This window comes from Cuculus canorus, chromosome 2 (genome assembly GCF_017976375.1).
Source record: "Cuculus canorus isolate bCucCan1 chromosome 2, bCucCan1.pri, whole genome shotgun sequence".
NCBI classification, from domain to species: Eukaryota; Metazoa; Chordata; class Aves; order Cuculiformes; family Cuculidae; genus Cuculus; species Cuculus canorus.
The window spans coordinates 109,878,573-109,900,670 of NC_071402.1; the positions used below are offsets into that span (position 1 = coordinate 109,878,573).

Sequence of the window (22,098 nt, forward strand, 5' to 3'; positions counted from 1 at the left end):
ATCAGGCAGCACCAGGGTGTGTAGCAGGCATCTGCAAGCATATGCTGCTCTTTCTTTCAGTATTCCTCCCCCTTCCTTTCAACTACACCCACCAATTATATTTCGGATTCATTGACATTGCAGTCACTCTTGTGTGGGCACAGTCAAGTTTTAAATGAGCTAATTTGGCTAGAGATAGCATTGCAGACAGCGCAGCGGGGGACTTGATGCAGTAGAAGCCGGGTAAATACTTTGGTGGCTTTACCAACACGGACTGTGGTGGCTGGTGTGGCTCTCAGAGCATGAAAAAAACTATGTTCAAGTGAGGCGTACAGTGATACTCAACCACAGTTTCCGTGCAGAATGGTGGTACTGTGTCTCAGGGAAAGGCTGTGCATGCGGCAGACCAGGGACCCACGGGCTGCAGCAGACCTAGTGTGCACATCTAAAATGCCCCAAAGCACTGCTCTGCAGGGAGTTTCTGAGCACTGTCACGATTACCGAAGATGTGAAGGAAAAAAAAAAGGAAAGAAAGCAGACTTTACTCAGATGCATGAAGGCATTCTGCCTGCAACAGCAAAAATAAAAAATAAAATAAAAAAAAAAAAAAAACAAACCAAAAACCAAAAAAAAAACCCAAACCCAAAAAAAAAAACCAAAACCAAAAAACAAACCTAGTGGAGATGACTGATGAGGCTTTCATGAGGTTTGGAAACACATTTATGCCCTGCCAGCTGCAGAGAGGCGAGCCCGAGGAACTTCAGGGATGGGAATGCTGCAGAGAGCGTCTGAGCTCCTGAGACCCCGGTGTCTCGTTCACCCGGAGGAAGAGAAAAGCCTGATTCCAGCGGCCGTGGGGCCATTCTGGCTGCCCCTGCGAGCCCGACCGCACCTTTCGGGGGTGAACGCGGGGAAGGAGCACCCCCACGCCCCACACCCCGCGCTCGGGACGGAGCCCGGGCAGAGGTGGGCGGTGCGGGTGACGCCCCGGGAGGCGGTGGCGGTGTGTGCTGGCCCCGCCTCGCCCTGCCAAGGGGGCGGGAGCTCCTCCCGAGCTACTACTACCGCCGGCGGGGCGAGGGCGAGCGGCTGCAGCCGCCGGGAGCGGCGGAGCGGCGCGCAGGGTGGGCAGCGCCGGGGGAGCGGCGGTGCCCGGGGCAGCAGGGTGGGGAGAAAGAGGCACAGGAGGAGTGGTAGGAGGGATAAGGGCAGGGTCTCCGGGGTCCGCCTGACCGTGCGTGCGGTGCCGGGTGTGTCCGCAGCATCCCCGGAGGCGCGGAGCATCCCCGAGCCCCGCGGTGGTCCATGAGCGGCCGCCGCGGCTCCCCGGCGGTGAGATGGGAGGCAGCCTGGGCTGCCACCGCTCCATCCCCCGCGACCCGGCGGATCTGTGCCACAGCCGCAAGTTCAGCGCGGCGTGCAACTTCAGCAACATCCTCGTCAACCAGGAGAGGCTCAACATCAACACGGCCACGGAGGAGGAGTTGATGACCCTGCCCGGGGTCTCGCGGGTGGTCGCCCAGAACATCGTGGAGTATCGGGAGTACATCGGGGGCTTCAAGAAAGTGGAGGACCTGGCGTTGGTGAGCGGGGTGGGGGCGGCCAAGCTGGAGCAGGTGAAGTTCGAGATCTGTGTGAGCAGCAAGGGCAGCTCGGCGCAGCACTCGCCCAGCTCCCTGCGCAAGGACCTGGCCTCCGAGCATCACCTCTCCGCCACCAAGATCAACATCAACACTGCCACCCCGGCCCAGCTCATGAGCATCCGTGGCATCACCGAGAAGATTGCCAACAGCATCGTGGACTACCGTAAAGAGCACGGGCCCTTCAAAAGTATCGAGGACTTGGTGAGGATGGACTGCATCAATTCCTCCTTCCTGGACAAAATCAGGCATCAGATTTTTGCGGAGAGGTCCCGGCCTCCTTCGACGAACACCAATGGTGGCCTCAACTTCACGGCCAAGCCTCACCCCAGCCCCACTTCTCTGAGCCTCCAGAGCGAGGACTTGGACTTTCCTCCTGGGGGTCCAACCCAGATCATATCGACTCGCCCCTCTGTGGAGATGTTTGGAGGGGTGAGAGACGGTAGACCTGTGCTGAGGATGGCCACCTGGAACCTGCAAAGCTGCTCCGTTGAGAAAGCCAACAACCCAGGCGTGCGGGAAGTTGTGTGCATGACGCTGCTGGAGAACAGGTAAGAGGCAGCACCTGTCCTCGGAGCATTGCAGGTTAATGCCTTTGGGGTTTGAACAATCTGGAGTCCTGTTGTGATTCTACTGAGACTTGTTCCTTCTTGGGATTATTAAATGTTTCTTGCTTCTTGCATGGCACCCCAGTTAGTTCTTAACACTGGGGCTGTAGTGACTGTACCCTGATAGTCCTTGAAAGGTGGTGGACCTTCTGAGGACTTATGTGTGTATTTACACACATCTGTGCAGGGAGGGCTGTGCTGTTATGGTTGGTCGTTTTGGACCTGTTTAATAGTTGGTCAAGGGCTGTTACTGTCTCAAGAGACTTTTAAGCAAGTTTCAGAGGCCTATCTTTCCTGCCATAATCAGGGCAGGAGGGAATAGCAGGGGAAGGGCTGCTCTGTATGTTTCCCAGAGCATCTTACTACTACTCTGGGAAGCAGGTTGCAGCACTACATTAGCCTATCTCAGCGCTGCCAAGCTGAGACCTTGCAGTTCCTCCTCTCCAGAAAGTCTTGTTTGGGTGGTGACTTCCTTAACCTCAGCATTAGGGCTGCAGTCCACTCACTATTGAATCTGGTCCTCCAATCAAAAAGGCTACAGAACACAGTCAAGATGTTTTGGGATGTGTAACAAGCGTGGAATGCCATGTCTTGTCCTGCAGGGGTGACACAACTCATTAATGAGTGGTCATGGGGTATCTGCTGAGCTGGAGGGACCACTCATCCTTGGAGATGAGAGACACAGGGCAGTTACCAGGGGAGGCTGTGCAGTCCCTGCGCCAGGCAGGCCCCTAATTGTTCTAAGCTGGTAGGCATGAAGCAAATTCTATTTGTGGTGTGGTCAAGCAGGATGGTGCTTCTGGTGTTAATGGCTGAGAAGCCAAGAGAGATGCTTTGGTTTTGTTCGAGTAAAGTAATCAAGCAGCAGTGCTGGGGATGTCTTTCTTGCTGAACTTTCTGCTTGATACAGAAATACAAGAATGCAATAAGGATTTTGAAGGAATTTTCATCCTTTCCTCTCCACCTGTGAAATCTTTCCCAGCTGGTCTGGCATTTAGTTTATGGCATTGGGAAACTGACTTTTCTCTTTGGCTTCTATTCAGACTTCCAGCTGGAAATAAATGGAGTCAATGGACTCCTGGACTTATGCAGAAAGGATGTTGTGGGGAAGGGAAGTGCTGATGAACCGTTATCTCTGGCAGCACTGAGAGCTCTGTCCTTTCCCAGTAATATGCTGAATAATGGCTCTTGTCAGTGTGGTTACAGAGATCAGGAACACGAGAAGGACGGTGACAATGGTGTGACATCTTGTGCTGTGGCACACTATTTGTTGGGTACACCTCTGCTGTGAACTGCTTGGGAGCCTGATGCTCCTACATAGGAAACATCTGTCATCTCTTGTCCTTCGCTGTTTGATGGCCAGAATGGAGATGACAGCCCAGTGGGGGTATTCAGATGTTACGCTGATGGCTTCAGCCTAATATCTTTCAGTATTCCTCAACTGCTCCACTAGGTCAGGTATCCTGTGCTTCTTCCTTTACCATTACTCTTGTTCTCTCGTGAGCAGTTGGTTGGCTGGAGAAGACCTTAGAATGGAGTCTGGTGGGGCTGGGCATCTGGATAGGAAACAGAGGCAGACAGACCTGCTGAGAAAAGACACTTCTCTAATTATCACTATTCTCAGTATTATTTTAATAGTTCAGTCTTGGAAGAAAAGTGACTGGTGATTTATTTTTATTTTTTTTACATATAAATATATGTATTAAAGATCTCATCCAGTAAAGTGTTAACTGTCTGTGACTTCTGCATCTTCAACAGTTTTTTTGGGAGGGGGCGGGGAGCTCAAACAGTCCACATATAAAAAAAGCTAGGCAGAGAAAGTGACATAAAATAAGCCTGCATTAGCCCAAGTTTGCCACTGTAAATGCAGAGTGTGACCCTAGCAGTTTGTTTTATTTATGCTTTTAAAATGCATGGTACTTTGGTTCCATCCAGCTTAGCAAACAGGTACTTAGGTGTACTGGGTGGTATGAAAGGCCTTTCTGATACTTTGAAATCCAAAAGGAGCCTGATATAAGGACTCGGTTTTGTCCTGTTTTATTGCACGTATATGTACCATCAATCACACAGGGAGAGTACGATGCAATTGTTTTCTGTACTTGATCCTATTTGTGATAGCGTGAGAAGTGGGAAAGAAATGAGACTAATGTGCAACCACAGACAAGCCTGCAGAACTTCCCTGGGAAAATAAATGTGGGAACAGAAAAAAAAAAAATCAACGCGATGCAGGAAAAAAGTGTACATTGGGTAAAGTTGTGCTCAGCACCTCAGGGAGGAATTTCCTCTTGCTTGTGCTAGCATTGCTAAGGTCTATAAAGCTTTGCAGCTGTAAAACAGCCTCAGCTGAGGCCAGAAATTGCCTTCTTTCTGTATGTGATCTCCATGGTCTCCCTGCCAGCTCCGCTAAAGTAGCCCGAGAACTGATAAAATGCCTTGCAAATTAATCTTTGCCTGGGTGAATCAACTTCAGTTGATAATCAGCTGGAGAAATTAATCTCTCGCTTCTGCAAGCAAGAATACACCATTGCACGGGATGCACCAACACTTGAGCCTCATGAAATCCATGGAGTGTGTTTTCAAGGCGCACTGTGTGGTCAGTGGATATCCCGTAAATGTTGCTGAAGTCTTCACCTGTGACCCAAGCTGTTGCCCAGTGGATCTAAAGGTTGATTAAGCTGACAGTAGGCAGAGGCTGTCGTGATCTGTGCTGATGGGCATCTGTTTGCTGATGTACTTTGTGCACATGTGTCGCCCTCGCACACATGAGCTTGCTCCTGCATACCAGTCCCTCGTAGTCCAGGGTGTTCTGAGGTAGACTGGGGTGGTCTCAGGTGCTCGAGTACTGCCTTGTTGAAGTACTTCTGTTAGAGGACCTGCCTCACCTAGCTTTTTAAGTCCAGGAATAAAGCAGGGCAAGTAAGGAATACAGTATTGTGTAAAGGGCAATGAAGAATCTTAATTTGAGATGTTGGAGACTTTCATGGCAGTTGAAATGCTGGTTTAGGGTTTACTTTGGAGTTTGGTGGGGGTTTTTTGTGACAAGTTCACAGCAGGTAGCTTTGAAACCCCCTGGGCTTGCTTTTTCAGGCTTTAACAATGGGAAAAATTACAGATAAATTTCCAGATGAGGCTAGAAGATGAAGGTCCTCCTGTCTTCCAGCCCTGCATAGCCTTTGCACTGAGGGAACAGTTACGCAGGAAGCAAAGAGGAGGCCGTGCCTTCATTCAAAACAAACAAAAAGCAAGAAAGTGTCCTTGTGTAGAGTAATCTGCTAAAGGGAGGAGGGGAAAAAAAACCCAAACCTTTCACACTTCTGCATAGAAGTGCAAAATTTCTGAAGAGCAGCAAAAGGAACATATACCAAATCAGTAAGCATGACTACTACTGCTAAGCTATTTTGAAATTCATTGCTGCAGTACAAAAATAATGAAATACAGCAAGGTCCTCACCCTTCTTCTCATATTAGAAGGATCTATGCTTATCATAGTGTTTGGAGTGGAGGAACAACGTGTTTTCATTCAGAGGACTAGAGAGTAAATTTAGAAGAGATTAACATGATGAATGTGGAGACAAGCATGACACATAATTGGATTAAAGTATTGCAGGTGAATTGAATTTGCCCAAACCTGCGATGTTTCTTGAAGGTGCGGTTCAGCAAATCTGGGATTTGCTGATAGGGTCAGAGCTGGCCTGTCTCTGAGATTGCAGGTGATCCCCTTCAGCTGAACTCCATGTCCTCCCCATTCTTGTAGGGGTGAAGAAACCAACAGCATCTTCTCACCAGAAACAAAGAAAAATGTCAAGTTAGGGTAGCACGCGTCAAAAGGGCAATCAAGTTCAAGTCAAAGGCAGCAAGTGTTTTCATGGGGAAGATAAGTACCCCCACTAGAGGTGTTTCCTCTGGCTGAGGTCAGTGGAGGTGGCTCAGAGCTGTCCTGTACTCCAGGCCCATAGGGAAAGGCATTCTTTCCTCATCCATACCTTCCTCGAGCCTGTCCCTCCTGGCCATTATCTGAGCTCATGTCTCCCGTGACACCTTGTGACCGCTCTCTCCCTCTGTTATGACCTGAGGCGCCTTCTGGGTGACTGCATCAAGCAGCATGACGCAGGCATGTGCAACATGCATACTAAAGGTACATCCTGTAGTTTAATTGCTTGCTTAAGAGTTTGGTAGTAGCCGAGGGGAGTGATCAGTTGTGCACCTTTCCCAGCATGGTTTGTGGCATAAGTTTTCCAACTGTTTTTTTTTGTTATGCTTTATAATATGAAACAGTAACTTTGTGAGGACCTCAATTATTATCTTTTCTTCCTTATAAGCACACTTCGCAGCTGAGTAAATGAAAATTGATAGAGGGTCCAGAAGTCAGAACTTGCACTCTCTCTCAAAAAAAACTTCTAAAACATTGAGGGGGCAGGGGAAAGGGGTACTAAAGTTGAGGCTTAGGTCCACGGACTCCAGCTTTGTTTCTTTCCAGATGTTAAGCAGTTGGGGCTGCTCTTTCCCTCTGCTGCTTGCTTTGGTCAGTTTCTTGGTGAAGTTACATCTTTTAGATGTGAAAAATGTAAGTAAGAAAGCTTCAGCATCTGTTGCAAAAATGACAGAACCTTAGATGAGCCCAGATTGTAAAGGGCCTCAGAAGATCATCTAGTCCAACCTCTCATGGGAAAGGGAGCCTAGATTAAACTAGCTATTATGCTGTCCAGTCACACCTTGAAGACCTCCAGCGGTGGGGGCTCAGTTCCCAGGTAGCCCTCACTGCACCACCATACTTGGTGGTAATTCTGTCTAGTCCAACCTACCTCAGCCAGGTCTCCCAGGGGAGCAGTTGCCCTAAGCACATCCTTTAGTCACCTAGAAAAAAAGGTAAGCTCCTGAACCACTCTCTGGAGCAGCCTCCTACTGTGCACAACAAGGTAAGAAGAAAGCCATCTCATTCAGGCCCCCGCACCAGGCACTGGAGGCAGGAGAAGCATGTTGCTGTCACTCTGCTATGTTGCATAGAGTAGAGGCTTTGTTTTTGCATCCAATCTCTTAATCTGGACCAAGAGGTGGTGCAATGCTTACAAGGACCAATTGTTTACTACTGGGGCTTGATTGTTTGGTTGGGAAGGGATGCAATGTGGTGCCTTGCCTGCTGGCTTATAGCCTTTTATCCTGGCAAGATGATGGAAAGGGATCACACCCCACAGACAGACAGTGTTGCTTTTTCCTAACAGTGATGTATTATAGTAGTAGTGATGGTTGCACTTGCATGCTTTGGAGGGTCAACGCCAGCCTGTATTTGTTATTTCTGCTTTGTTGCTGCAGCTCTCTGTGGCCCAGCAAAGCCCTAAAGGTGCATCTGTTTTGTGTTTTTTTTTCTTTATATAGCCACTCGTTTTTTCTCCCTCAAATTAATACTAGACTGGAGCCCTGCCAAGAATAATTCCCCTGCAAAAATAGATCAGGAAAGAGGGCCTGGCTTGACTAACCTGACTGTGCTAATAAGACTTAAATGGCAAAAGAACAAATACACCCTCTTCTCCTTATGTAATAGAGAGGAAATCCTGCCTCCTCCAACTTCAGGAAAAACTTGAGAAAAAAGGAATTCTTAGATGATATCTTCTATGTGCGCTTCACGAAGTGGTTTTTATGAGCAGTAGGAATATGGATGCATGCAAAGCCCACATTAATTTACACTTTCTAATATCTCTGGGGACAAAAAAAAAATAGGGTGATGGAAGACCTGTTGTATTTGGGGGTTTTGGGGGTTGGCATTTTTCTCGGTTTAGGGTTGTTTTTGTTTTTGGCCTCTACCTACGAGATCAACAATATTTTGCTGGCTGGAGATCAGTAGAAGACTGAAGCTGCCTTCTGCGTACTGTCTGGCAGGGGAAAGCAGCAAAATTTTCTCAGGGCAGACCCTGAGTTAGATAGTTTTCCAGTGAAATGAAACTCTGCTGATTTACTCCTGATCTGGATTTGTCCCATTCCTTTGTCTATGTCAAATCACATGGAGGCTGTGGAGCTCAGTGCTCCCTGGGGTTTAGGGCTCCTCTCAGTACTGCTCCCATCCTGGATAAGATTCCAGCCTCTTTAGGGACTGCCCTTGGGGGAATAGATGATGTCAGTGAATTACATTAAATTAAATAAATTCCATTTCCGAACCTCTGCTTTATATGGATGCAGTACTGATACCCTCTATATGGGCAGTACCTGCTTCTCCTGTAGGAGGTGGGTCACTTGCTCAAAATACTTTGCAACTTTGGAGTCTTTGCAGGTGAGATCAAAAGCAGTGGATGGACTTAGAGCAGGAAAGCCCCCACAGCTTTCCTCCCTCAGACATGATACAGGAATGTAGGAGAAGCCCTTGAAATCACCCCTGAATAACCTTCCCAATTTTTTTTGTCTTTTAAAGGGAGTTTTGTTGACTTTGGACAACTGTCTTCAATATATTCTTTGAACGTCTGAGAGGCTACTCATCTACTTCAAAGCTGTCAATGTGGCTAGGAAAATGGTGTCGTTAAAGGCCAGTTTATACATAGAAAATAAATGTTATTTTTCTCCTTTATAAAATTATAGTTTTTCCCTGCCACTGTTACTCATGCCATTTAAAGCCTGATGAAAATGGAACAGATCAGTGGGGAAAGTGTTTATTGATATATTATTTTTTTTCACTCAAAATGTGTACCTAATACATCTGGCAAGACTTAATGGCTGCGTAGTTTCAATCCATTCCTTCTGGGCTATTCTGCATATTTATTTCATGTCACTGGATTAATGTTGCAGATGGCAGGTATTTTGGTAAACCAGAGCTGCCAGCTCACTCCTGCAGGTCCTGCACAGTTTGTTGTGTTCCACACAGCAAAGATTAAATGGATTGGCTGATTTATGGTAATAAATCAGTGAATTAGTAAGTGGTGCTTTACTGCGTACTCCTGAATCACAAGCAGAGGCCACAAGGCTATAACCTCATCCTGCTAGACTTCTAAGGAAGCTTGTGCCACACGACTGTAGGAGACAGACTAGGTATCTATGTATAGGGCTCCATCCTGTAAACAGAATTTTTTAATGCTCTGTGATTCTTCTGCGGTTTAGGAACTCACAGTACAGCTGCAGAAGCGGTGTTTTTTTTAGTTTTGGCTTTAAAAAGAGTAATAGGACCATTCCTGAGGGCAAAGGATACTGCTGCTGCTGTTCTTACTTGGAAAGAAAGATCAAGAAATCAACCTGATCAACATGGCAATTAAATACTTCAAGTTTCTGAGAAAGTTCGAGTATAAAGTCAGTCCCTCCTAACTAGAAGAAAACACTGTCTCTGTGTCTAAGTGCTGGTCGGGGTCACTGTGAAACATGAGTCTACAGCTGTGTTGAACAAAGACATTTAAGATGGAATATGGTTTTACAGATTTAGCTGTATCCTTCTTCGTGGCATTGGGTAACAGCATGTTTCCTACAGCTGCGTTGTTAGGAGGACCCTGCCTCTTCAGTTTCTAATTAGCATTTCTCTGGGAGTTTTGCCCAAATAATGATTTTAAGGCTTGACTGGATGAGCAGAGAAAAGTTGATAGGACACTGATTACAGTGTGCATGTAACTTATTTTTAAATCACATTGTTCTTCATTGTGATGCAGGTGTAAGCTGACAGAGGGAAGCACAGTGTCCTTACTGAAATAATTACAATATGCTGCAGTAATTTTTCAACACTATTATATTGTGTGGTGATAGAGAGAAGAGCATGGCACATTATTAATAACAGCGCTTAAAAATAGGAACTCAGTAGCTTCTTAATTTCCTTTTTTTTTTTTTTAATTTATTGTTTTAAATGAAGGACTTTGCTTTCTTTGAATAATAGCCGGCAATTCCCACTGATTTACTGGAAAATGAAAGCAGTTGGTAGCGTTGAGAGGAGAGTGAGACCTACTGAAGACCTTCTGTCCAACACTGGAAGTCTGGATGTGCTTTCCACCCTGCTTCAGTTTGTTCCCCTCCCTCATCTCTGGCCTGGGTGATTCATGGTGGATTCTGAAATGCTCAATAAGGTGCCAAGAGCAGGATGGGCATCATATCAAGAGCAGATGAACAGTAAAGTGGATACGTAGCTGTGGTGAAAAGGATGTTTTCTGTTGATAAACAATTTCATCTCACCCTTGGCATATGCAGCTTAGCCATGTCCTGAGCAAGCTGCATGGCATTTTTAAATGGCATGCGTGTTTTAAACTGCTCGGTCACCGTCAGGGCAGATCAGTGCTGCTGACCTCCTTTCCATCCTCCTCTCCATCCCCGCTTCTGGGGCTTTGTGCAGGCAGGAGCCTGGCATGAGCACTGAACTGTTATTTTCAGTGCCTGTTGTAAAATTATTAGAGGCCAGCAAGTAAGAGAAATACATTTACCCTGCTTGTGCCCCCCACACATGCATGTTCTAGAAGTTGAACTGTGTATAAAAATAGTTTAAAAAAAATTAATTCATATGGAAAAATACATTTGGGATTGTACTGTCATGTATGCTAAGGATGGCTAGGAATAAATTGGTTATTAAATGCACTGTTTTTGCAGTGGAATAAATGCAGCTGACTTATGCAGAGCGCGTTGGAGTCCCTCTGTCTGACGCCACTTGGTACCTCCTGGCTAGCAGGCTGTCTGTCTGTCCTAAATCAGAGTAGGGGTGAGAGCACAGTAATGCCCTCCTGCTCTTTGTGGGGAACATCCCACGGGGCAAAGCTATTTTTTGGAGCATTTCATGCTGAAGGTTTTTGGATAAGGAGGAGGAACTGGGAAATTTCCTTTTCCTTCTGCATGGCTATTTTTTGCCGTGTTTTTATAGGCATTTCAGGTAACGTGCTCAAGCTCCTGCGCAAATTTAGCTACAACAGCTGTCCAAGCCGTTCACAGCTGAACGGGTTTTTAATGGGTTACTGAACAGCTAATTGATCAACAAGGTTTTTGCTGTGTGGTGCAGCCGCAGCCTTCCTGCCCTAAATCCCTTGTGCTCGTGACACACTGCCAGTCCTGCAAAATTGCGTGCCCCTTGCTTAACAAGGGGGAGGGAAGCATAAACCTCTCCCAGCTACAGGATAAAGAGGCTGCTGCTTTTGCTTTCAGACTTATCCTTCGAATCCTTTTATATTTATAGCTCCTTTTTTCCCCCCTCTGCTTACTTGTCAGTCCGTCTGTCGCACAACTGTGTTTGCGGTGTCCCACTGGCTGCCTAAGACTGGCTCCAGCCTTGCTTGGGGTAATTGCCGGTCAGTGTCCTCCCTTGCCCGAGCTCACGTTTGGTTGGTGTAAAGGTTAACCAGCTTTCTGCTGACCTGGAAGTGGTGTGCTGTTGGATGCGCATTGGTTGTTAACTTAGAAACCTTGTGTTTGGTTTCTTTGTTTATTCTACTCAAGCAAATGAGACAGAGTTCAGCTCTAGCTTAATGGCACTGAATTGCAGGGTGTTGTAGCAGAAGCCATTCTAACCTGGTATTAGAAAATGAGCTGTGAAATAGGCAAGTTTGTTGCTTTTATGTATGTAAAGTCAGGTTCTATAGGTTTACTATAGTCACAGCGTGTTAGCATGACTACCTAACTACTTTTCTCTTTTTTTTTTTTCTTTTTCCCTTCCCTCTAAGCAGATAAGAAGATGGTAAAGTGTGAAGCCCTGTCAAGGAGGATAGTCTGAGCTTGGAAGGATCCATATTACATAAGTTAAAACAGTTTGCATTTTAAACAAGGCAGCAGTAATACTGTCTTAAGTTAACATAGGCTGATGTGGCTCTTCCACTGCAGGCAGTGTTGGAGGACCACCTTAAGGAAGTCTTTGGATTGTTCCCCTCTAGTGGTGTGTGGGGCTGACAGTGATGAGACGCACACTGGCACCACAACACGTGGAAGAGGAAGTGCTCTGTGTCTACATGAGATCCCTGCCACATATAAAACATCAGAGCTGCTGCTGAATTTAGTGTGAGAGTAAACGTTGTTGTCAGAAGAATGCCACAGTGGGACCTGGCTACTCTTTGCAACCTTAACACTGACCCTAAGTTTACCAATGATTTTGGCAGCAATGGCAGTGCAATTTTTGCCTCTCTATCTGTCTATCCTAACCTTCCTGCTAGTCCTGTGCAGAGCTCTTTCTCTTATTTCTAGCTTTGTTTACACTCCCCTTTTGTAATCAATGGAGACAGCACTTCTGACTGTCCTCCGTGCTGGCCACCCTCTGAAAACATGGCATTGATCAATGCGCAGCATGTGGCTTGGCATGGGGCAAAGGGGTTGGTACCGCTGGCAGATAGCTCAGCCTTACTTCCAACACATCTTGGAGGGACTCTCTCCTTAAAGAGTACCCTCTGGTTACCAAAAAAATCCCCATGATTTCTTCTTTTAATTGCTTCTGAGTTCCGTGGTGCAAAGTAGCACCACAGAGAAGGAAACTGTGGCTTAAAGGGTAGTGTAAAAGTTCAGGGATTGAACAGTCCTCAGCAGCTTGTGGATTTAACAGCTGTTCGGACAATTTCCATGCAGAGCTGCTGGCAGTAAAAATTCTGGAAACATTGCCTGTAGATGAAGGTTGTGCTGCACAAGCAAAAGCCATCTCTAAGCATGTGATGTTTTGCATTTCTTTTTTAAACTGAGACTGCTTGGACTTGGCTGTGGTTTAAATTGCTTCTCCTTTCCTTATTGATTTTGTGTGTGAGTACACCACCTTTTTTGAGGGACTATGTGCAAGAATGATGGTAGCATTTTACTTTGCTTAGCTGTGCACTCAAATTTGGCAAAAAGAAAGTGAAAGTAAGGAGAGGGACAGATTCCTGTATATTGATTTTTGATAGATTGGAAGGCAATTGCCTCAAAACCTGCCTCTATCTTTGACCTGACCTTCAAAGCTCGCTCTTGTAACCTGAACGTGACCCCTTCCTTGTCTCTCCAGTCTGACTGAACTAAAGCCTTTTCACTGACTTCGTTTGGATTTTAAATTGTTTTGCTACACCTTGAACACTTCAAGTTATTGCAAATGTATTTTAATCAAGCATTGGCTTTCACATCATGAGGGTTGAATCGTATCATCTCTCGCCTACAAGGCTGAGAACTTAAGTTTCCTTGTATCATCTGTGATATTTCTCCCAAAATCATTCTAATGCTGTTTTCTCTTTCCAAGATGTGCTGCAGCATTTCTTTCTCTTCCATTGAAGCCTCTTGCCAGGTAGTTTGAAAATCAGTACCGTTTAAGATATCTCAAGTTTCAAGCAAAACCTGCTTGAAAACTACAGCCTTGCCTTTTATTCCAGAGAGTGTTACAAGCTCTTGCAAATAGAGGAGGCTCCTGTATCATTGCTTTAAAGGGGGGAAAAAAAAAATTTGTTTTTGATTTCTGTTCCTCGGAGGTTCTTAAATCTCTGCAGAAAAATACCTTATTAAATTCCCGATGTGTTGGACGTGGAATTATTTTTAACTTGCAAGAGTAGTTGTTTAAAAGGAGTTTGTATGGGGTTTTTACCAGCACAAGCACTCAGCGTTTTTTTTCCTGTCTTCAACTGAGCCTATCTGATTATGCCGTACGGGTGTATGCTGCACTGATAATTTACAATTCCTCTTCCATATGCATCTTATCTTCCTAAAGATAGTGTGTAGAGATGTCAGCTCTGTGAGGAGAGACTGATGAATTTATATTAGAAGAATCTTTTTGTCTAGCAGCTCTTCAGCATGGGTCACTGTTCAGAATATCTCTTAAAAATGAAGTGCTGGAGGAATAACAGTTTTGTCAAGACAGTGTCGTTTGTCTTCAGTGCTTAGGTATGGCTTAATGTGTCTAAACCCTAATATTTGTAGAAGAAAGTATGAGTTGTCCATGCAAGACTCCACGTGCCCCAGTTCTTAGAATTTATATGTTTTGGGGAGTTGTTTGGAATCTACAGCCAGATCAATACTAAGTGTAGGTACTTTCTTAGTACGTAAGTGTCTCTTTCTCTAGGAATGCAGGTATGATGGTCTGAAAACTTCAGTTCTTCTGGAGGTCAGATTTCACAGTTGTCTATATTGTCATTCTACTTTTTTAGGGGATGATTTTCTCTTTCTGATTGTGAAGTCTTCCCAGGTTCATTGTACCCTAAAAGCTTGATCAAGTGTTGTCCATAAACTTTGCACATGTATTTATTTGCTGCAGGAAAATTTCATGTTATTGGGGAGCAAGGGTCATGCGATAGCTTGAATCCACTGCCAAAAGAAAGCACAGATTGTTGCTTCCATTTTTATTATTCCCAGTGCTTGGCTCAAGTATCACCTCCCAGGTCTGCTCTTGAAAATGCTGCCAAATCCGAAAGTTTGTTCCCATTGAACTGCTAGTTAAGCTTTGAGCAATTCTCTTATTCCTTGTTTCCATCTTCCTGGATGCTGCATGCAGTCAAACTCTTCTGTATGTTTCCCTGTCATCTTATTTTTATATCCAGCTTTTCATATTGTCTTTTGGGCAAGCTTGATATTTTAGTACTGTTTTACTGCTCATAGGTATTAAAATAATTGGTTTGATTGTTTCAATGCTTTAGGAGGCAGTCAAAACCTGTGCGAATTTCACCTCTTCAAATAATCTGAAATGCTTCCCATGGAGCAATGATTATTTTATCCTCAGAATAATCCAGAAATGGGAATGCGAATGATGTTGTAAAAGGCTTATAATTTCTGCTTCATCTACTTTGTAGGCCTGCAGGTGCATAAACACCGTTGAGAAGAATCACTGGAGCCCTCTTTATATTGCTTTAAGCCAAATATTGAATCCAATAAAACAGACACCGCAGCTCAGTATGCAGTGTTCTCATTCCTGCTCCTTCGAGTCCCAGCGTTCCCACCTTCACCATTTCTCTGCTGATTTTGGGGGGTTATCACCTATTCAAACTGGAGAAGAACAGTGGCAGAGTGGAGGAAAGCATGGCATTGTGGTGGTTGGCAGGGCATCAGGGCGAACCAATGGAGAATGTCTTTGCGAGCATCTGTACAATTCTGGTTTGTGCTCTGCATGTAGTTTAAGAGCTGTTTTGTCACCTTTGGAGCTTGTTACAAAATTTGAAAATCATATATAAAGGTGCACGAGGCATAATTTTGCACTGCCGTTTGGAGCCCAGCACAACTCATCAAATCTTTCTGCTCCTGTCATCCCTTTCTAACATACGATTGCACTTAGCTCCAATATCTGGAGAGCTCTGCGTCTGGCCAAGCAGACTTTCTCATTCCCACAGAAGACTGGCATTTCTAAGACTGTTTTGTGTTGAAGCCTCTGACCTAAATAAGATTAAAGATCTGGACTACACAATTAGCACTTGATGCCAGAAAAAAGAAAGCTGAGCTCAGGCCACCATTCCTACTTTGCCAGGGCTGATCTGCGTGCAGAGCTCTGCAGTTCTCTTGCATCCTTATGCTTTAAAAGCCATTCTTATGTCCAGACATCCGAGCCTGGCACGCAAGGGTCCTCTGTGGCTGGGAAGCTTTCAAAACTCCTTCCTGCATGTCATTGTGCATCTGGAAGCTGGGATGGCTTCCAGCTCACTGAAGACACTCTGACATTGTTCCTTCCTAATACCCTCTTCCTTGTGGAGTATGGCCTTTCAGGAGGCTAGCATGTTCCCTTGTTGGCTTTCCACACAGGAACACAAGCAGTAGTTCATGGGAATAACGTAACCCCGAATTGGCGATGAGCCAAAGTGGAGGGTGGCTATATGGCGTGATGGTGGTACGAGCACTCAGCTCTTCGGTGCACTAGCAAGGATGCTTAGCTAGCAGGGCTAGCTCGTGGCAGTGCTCCATTTATCTGCTTGCTGGCATCAAGTAGCAAAAGTGTTCAAGAAACAATGCCTCCCTCTCAACCCTATTTGCAGTCGCTTTGGGGGGTGGTGGGATGTTGCTTGCTGCTGCTTTGCTGTTTCTTTCTGTGTGCAGGTAGCCAGGGGAAATAAAAGCAGGTTAATGGGACAGGGAGGAGGATGCTTGCTACTGAACCGGCCTTTTTTCTTCCCAAACCCGGGTACAAGGAGAGAGCGAGAACAAGGTAATGAATCTATAGATATATTCAAATGTCTTTACAAGGATATCTTTCAGTGCAGGGATTTGACCTTGGACATTTGGATTGCATAATTTATAAGTAGGTGGCCTTGGGGTCAGCCCACCTGATACCTGAAGGGGCTTCTGCAGAAGACTTTGCACACCTCTTGAAGCATTCACAGGACTAAGGAGACAAAGCAAATAAAGGACAAAAAGGAAACCAATTTCAGCTAAGTTGTTCCACCTCTTCCTGCCTCCTAACAGATCAGGAGCTCAGATGAAGTGAGAATTTCTCCTGGTACACCTGGCTGTGCTGCTGTTCACTGTGCTGCCCCTTCCAGTATTATTAGCTGTGAGTGTCTGGAGTGCTAAAAGCATTGATTTGAGGAGAGGGAAGCTGGGGTAGAATTAAAGCTATGGTCTGAAGCACGCAGAGGTGTGCTAGAGAAGCTCATGCAGACAGTTTGATAGCTTGGTTTTTCTTCAGGATGTTTCCTTCTAATTATAATAACTGGTAAACAGCTTTACCCATGAGTACCAGCCAGCTCAAATGAGATCCCTAAATCTGTGGTGTATACATGTAGGAGTCCTCTTTGCAGGTCTGGACCCTAGCCTTCAAGTATCACCTGTTTTGAACATTCAAAATTAATGAAGATGGTCTCTAAAAAAATAACAGGATTGATTCAGAGTTACATTTACAAATTTTGCATACTGTTGTGATCCATAATCTCACACCTTTTGCATTCATCCCTCACAGCTGTGTCCTCTGGAAAAGGCTGTATTCTGTGCTGAGAAAGGAAAGTTAAAATAGGAGGAGGATGCTTAACAGCCAAGTATCGTGTTGATGTGCAAGATATAGCGTTGTCTGCTGTGGGCTTTGAGGCATATCCTAGTATGAACCAAAAGGCATGGCAGTCAGGGGTGTGTTACTGCACCTCCTCCAGCTAACCCACATCCCTTTTGCCTCTCACATCCTGTAGACATGATGGGTGTTCCCCTTCTTGAAAGAGTGTTTTGGAGCGTTATTGTTTTTTGAATGGGGGTTGGGGAGAGAGGAAAGCGAAAGCCCAACACCCCGACTCTGCTGGTTTAGGAAATCTGATGTTTTGCCTGCCCTGTGAAAGATTTCTTTAGCACAGAGCTGGCGGTGAGGTCGTTTGTGGCAGTGTGACTAATTTGTGATAGCAGTGTTTTCCTGACAAGGGGGGGTTGACCCCATGAAACTGTTGGCGCACCTTATTGTGTTATCCAACTGACTTTGCACACTGCCCTTCCGTCTGTACAGGCATGCGTCACCCCTGCTTACTCATCAGAAGAGGTTGTCTCCCTGGTGCTGGCTTTCTTGCAGTATGTCAGGACAACATGCATTTATTTAAGTGTTTTATTGCTGAGCAGAAATTCCACCATCATTACTGTGTATGCAGATGGATAATGGCTTCTTACATGGCTGGAAAAAAGCTGAATTTTCTTTTTCTTTCATAAAATGATTCTATGATTCTGTGTCTCTATGAAAATAGCAAGTAGTATTAAATAACCCGAGTGGAAGAGAGGACTCTACTGCCTAGCTGGAGCCCTGCCCTTTGCAGTGAAGGGGAAGCATCTCTGCTGAAGACCTGTTCCAGTGATTGCTCAGCCTCTTTTTCTGTCCATCCTGACTATTAAGTTGTGCTTTAGCCCTAGCAGCACAATTTTTGCCTGAGCTGTTTGTGCTTTTCTCTGAAAAGAAAAAAGATTCTCCTTGCTGCTCCTTTCTTGTACCCTGCTTTTCTCGGAAAGCTGTCCTTAGCATTTTTCTGTGCAGTTGTGTCATGAGGTGCTACTGGTGTTGTCATCTCTTCCCCATGCTCTCCTAAGAGAGGAAGGGGTGACTGTTGCCTCTTTTTGTTTGTAGTCTTCCATCCCTAAGGGTACTGCTGTCCTCATGCTTCTGTGTCACTATGTGGTCATTTGCACTAGCAGCACTGTCCCAGGTGGGCTCACCCAGTCTCACACCTGGCCGGGGAACGTACCTCACTGAGCACCCTGGAGACTCAATTAACAGATTGACTTTGCTCTACAGTGTCACCCAGAGACCTATCATGCTCCTCCACTCCATTAGGACTATTTTTCCTTCGATTGAGCTCATCCCCTTGAGGATGGTACTGCTTCACGTTGACCTTTTTCCAAATGAGGTGCCAAATTGCAATCTTGCACTCGGCTTTCTTGTTCAGTGAATTGCAGGTTGTTTGGGTTTTTTTCCGATCATTGGTGACGTGGCTGGTCTTTTCTTGAGTGTTGAGGTTTGAGTCATTGGGGAGAGTCTTTATCATCTTGTACATATATGCTATAGTAATAATTTTAATTGAGTTTGATTGTTTACACTAGTGAAAGATTGCTGTGTATGCAAAGGGCCGTAGGCAGGTCTGTTCTAGGACAAAGTTGGTGCCATGTTCTGGAAGCTGCAGGTGCCTGGATGGCACGGTGCTGGGAGAGCAGCCAGCCAGCTGGGGCACAAACAGGTGCCTTCTGAAATGCTGCTCTGTGGGCTTCCCTTCCTCAGGAGAAAGCGTGGAAACTTTCCTTCTCCCTGGATATCCTGGTCATGTAAATTGTAAACCAAAATCGGTCCTATCTGGGGAATTAAAATGTTGCCATGTCTATGATCTTCCGTACCCTGACATGTGCTACACAGCTGCATAAAGCTGCTCTGCTTAGTGAAGGTGAATGGGAAGGGGAATTGTTAGCTCAGAAAGGACAATGGGCTTGGAGACGGAGGCTTTGAGTTTAGTCACGGAGAAATAAACAAGAAAACAAATGAAATCACTGTTTTGATGCATGTGAGCTGTGAGGAAATGGTGGAGTTCTGCACTATTAGAAGTCTGATAAACTTTGTTAACCTTTCTTACACTGCTAAGACTTGCATAACATCAGCAACATTTTTTTTTGCTCGCCTCTTACATTAGCACAGAGGCTGTGGTTGGGTGGTGGGTGCTATTTTTCTGTTGTCAAGCAAAAAAGACATGGGGTTTTTTTTTGCCTAACCAAGAGAGATAAGAGAACTTCCTCTTATTATATCCTGAGGCAATGCAATCCCAACCACATAATATCCGACTGAATTTAAGCACGTGGAGACATCTGCCTTTAGCAGTTTTTATTTTTATTAGAGAGAGAGAGATGAGTGTGTGTCAGTATTTCTCCTCTTTAAATGTGAATCGTAGTAACCCCTAAGACGTCTGGCTGGATCCCTGCCTGTGCAGGGTTACTTCAGTTCAGGCAGTTCATGCTACCCAGAGCTTGCAGCAGGCTGCATCCACTCACAGGCAAAGCACCTTAAATCTTTGCCCTGCTCACACTGTGTAGCACAAATACGAAGATGGTGAGAATCATGTGTTTAACAAAATCTCATTTTCATGGCTCTTTGAAAGGCTTTAAAAAGATTTCTTTTTTTTTTTTTTTATTCCCCGACGAGCTCACAGCCTTTTAAAATCAGGTTTTGGTTTTAAGTTTACCTGTGTGCTCTCTAAAAGAAAACCTTTGATGACAGAGCTGACACTGCACAATCATATTTATTGTCCCCTGTTATACATCTGGTTGATGCTGTGAAAAGCCGGACTCAATAATCAATGCTACTTTGATTATTAAGTAAGGTGTTCTTCAATGCGATGCTGGACATGCAGGGGATCGCTCCTCCTAATATGCATGCAACATCCAGTACAATTCACGAAGGCGGTATACAGTCAAAGCATACATATTCATCTCTTTTCTTGGAACAGGTGTCTATTATAATCAGTTCCTGGAACTTATTTATGTAAATTTTCTCCCCTTTGCACACATGCTGTGCCCTCGGAGGGTTGTCTTCAGGGATCTCTAAATGAAGGATGTAGATCTTCCTCACAGTTGAGCTTTTCAACTCTCCTCCTTCCACATGCTCTTAGACTCCTTGGGCACCTCTTCAAGGCTGCATCTGGTCCTAGCTGATTCTTCTTTCTCTTATTATTGCACTAGTCCTTGTTATCTGGCTTAATTACATACAGTCACATTCTTTCCCATCCTTTCTAACTGCAGCCTTGTTAAAATTCTTTGTTTAAGCATAAGTATCCAGGCACAGGCTAGCTAAAAGTTAGCATTCAAGCTAATCCTACATTTTAGTTCTAAAATCACAAAAACTATACATAATATTCAAACATCTAATAGGTTAGCAACTTATAACCAATCATTTCTTCCTTCATGGTGAAGCAGATATGACAAGTCCTCCTTGCTTTAGACCTTAAACCTCACTTTAGAGCTTAGTGGATACTAGCTCTAGTATGGTTAAAGAAAATTCCTCCATAAATGCAGCCCTCTGCAGTTTGTATAATGGTAATTTCTGTAACTTTCTATAGTAACTGGGTTATGTACCTGTATGCTGGCTATATACTGTGACAGTTGTGGTAGTATGCAGGCAGCTGTGTTTAATGAGAGCTGTCTAATAAAGTTAATGTCCCTTTCCATCCTCCCAGCACATGTGATTCCTTAGGTGCTCTGCTTTTGGTTTGAATTTTTATTTATTTTAATTTTTTTTTAAACAGCATATGGCCTTTTAAGACTAAGCTGTAGCTGTTCAGTGTTTGGGGATTTACTTGTTGCGCTTTGAGAAAGAAATAGCCTAAAACTGCTGGTTGACCCAAGCTTGCTGAGAAGAACATGAGAAGAGCATTGCTGTCCTGTGCTTCCAGACTAGCACTGATCATCCACCAGATTTTTCCTTTCCCTCCACCACCATAATTAATCCTTCACAAACCAGCATTTGCAAATGGTGATCAAAATTATAGCTAGGAACTATTTGGCTACATGAAAAAGGGAGGGCAATGAGACTACCACGTTAGTATAATAATCAGAGCAATGGTCCAAATACCGAAGAGTAAATGCTGAAGTAATGAATAATGTATTAATACTTCCCTTAAATCTGAAGTAGGAGCTATGTATGCTGTGTAAATTAGCACTTGTATGATGCATATGCTTTCATACACTGTAAAATGTCTAAATGAGGCATTAAGTGAGGTGGTCTAAGAACGAAGCTCTGGCCTGGGACTGTAGCCACGGTGGCTCTGTCCCATCACCGTCTCTGACGTGATGTTGGACAAGTGTCACTCCTCTGGAACTCCTGGCGTATTCCCATCACCACTTAAGAAGCACGTGTTTCTGAGATCCTCCCAGTAGCTGCTTGTTACTCTTTCTCAGCACCCGGACCTGATCCAGGTTAATCTGGGAGCTTCTTGTCTGCCAAGTAAATTGGCTTCGCTTAAACAGCTGCTGAACGTGCAGCTTGCTGAATGGGAACAGGGACTGCTCAAACCACTTTATCTGCAGTTGCAAAAGAAAGCCAGGCTATGCCCTGACTGTACATGTTGGGGACAGCCCTGCTTGCTACCTGAAGGTCTGCAGGAAATAGTGAATGAAGACCCCAACTTTAAAATACTCGGGCAGGAGAGTTGCTACATGGTGGGAACATGGTGTGGGGAAAGGTCCACCAAGTGGTCTGATCAGCACTGCTGCCTGGCCGGGGGAGATGGAGCGCTGCCACGCAGCCATCCCAGGAGGTTGGGTGCAGCTAGCATGGTTGTGGTGCCTGTGCTGGGATTAGGATACCTGGGCTATCGTGTTGTATTTCAGCTCAGTGCTGCTCTGCCTAATGAGTTCCAGCCATGCCATGATTCCTTATCAGATCAGAGCACTTCGTGACTGGCACTGCAGCACATTTTTTTTTTTCCTTTTTATTATTCTGAGAAATGCCGCAGTTGTATTATATGGGAAAGTCACTACTTGCTCCTGTGTACAGTACTTAGCTGCATTTACTGTGTCCTATTGTGTACAAGCTCTTTTTTGCAGTCATGAATTGAAGATGGTTAATCCGCCTTGCAA

At 45.1% G+C, this 22,098-nt stretch overlaps 1 protein-coding gene across 2 annotated transcripts in view; it reads left to right on the forward strand.

Moving 5' to 3' along the window:
- The first annotated feature begins 1,056 nt into the window (after nucleotides 1-1,056).
- The window catches only part of EEPD1 (endonuclease/exonuclease/phosphatase family domain containing 1), a 62,632-nt gene continuing 41,590 nt past the window's right edge, over nucleotides 1,057-22,098 (forward strand). Inside the window, exon 1 of one of the 2 annotated variants that reach the window (XM_054058560.1) lies at nucleotides 1,057-2,170. In XM_054058560.1, coding sequence (XP_053914535.1) covers nucleotides 1,317-2,170 — 854 coding nt within the window. In that variant the 5' untranslated portion in view covers nucleotides 1,057-1,316. The remainder of the gene's footprint in view (nucleotides 2,171-22,098) is intronic. The other variant, XM_009567842.2, reaches the window with a different exon arrangement.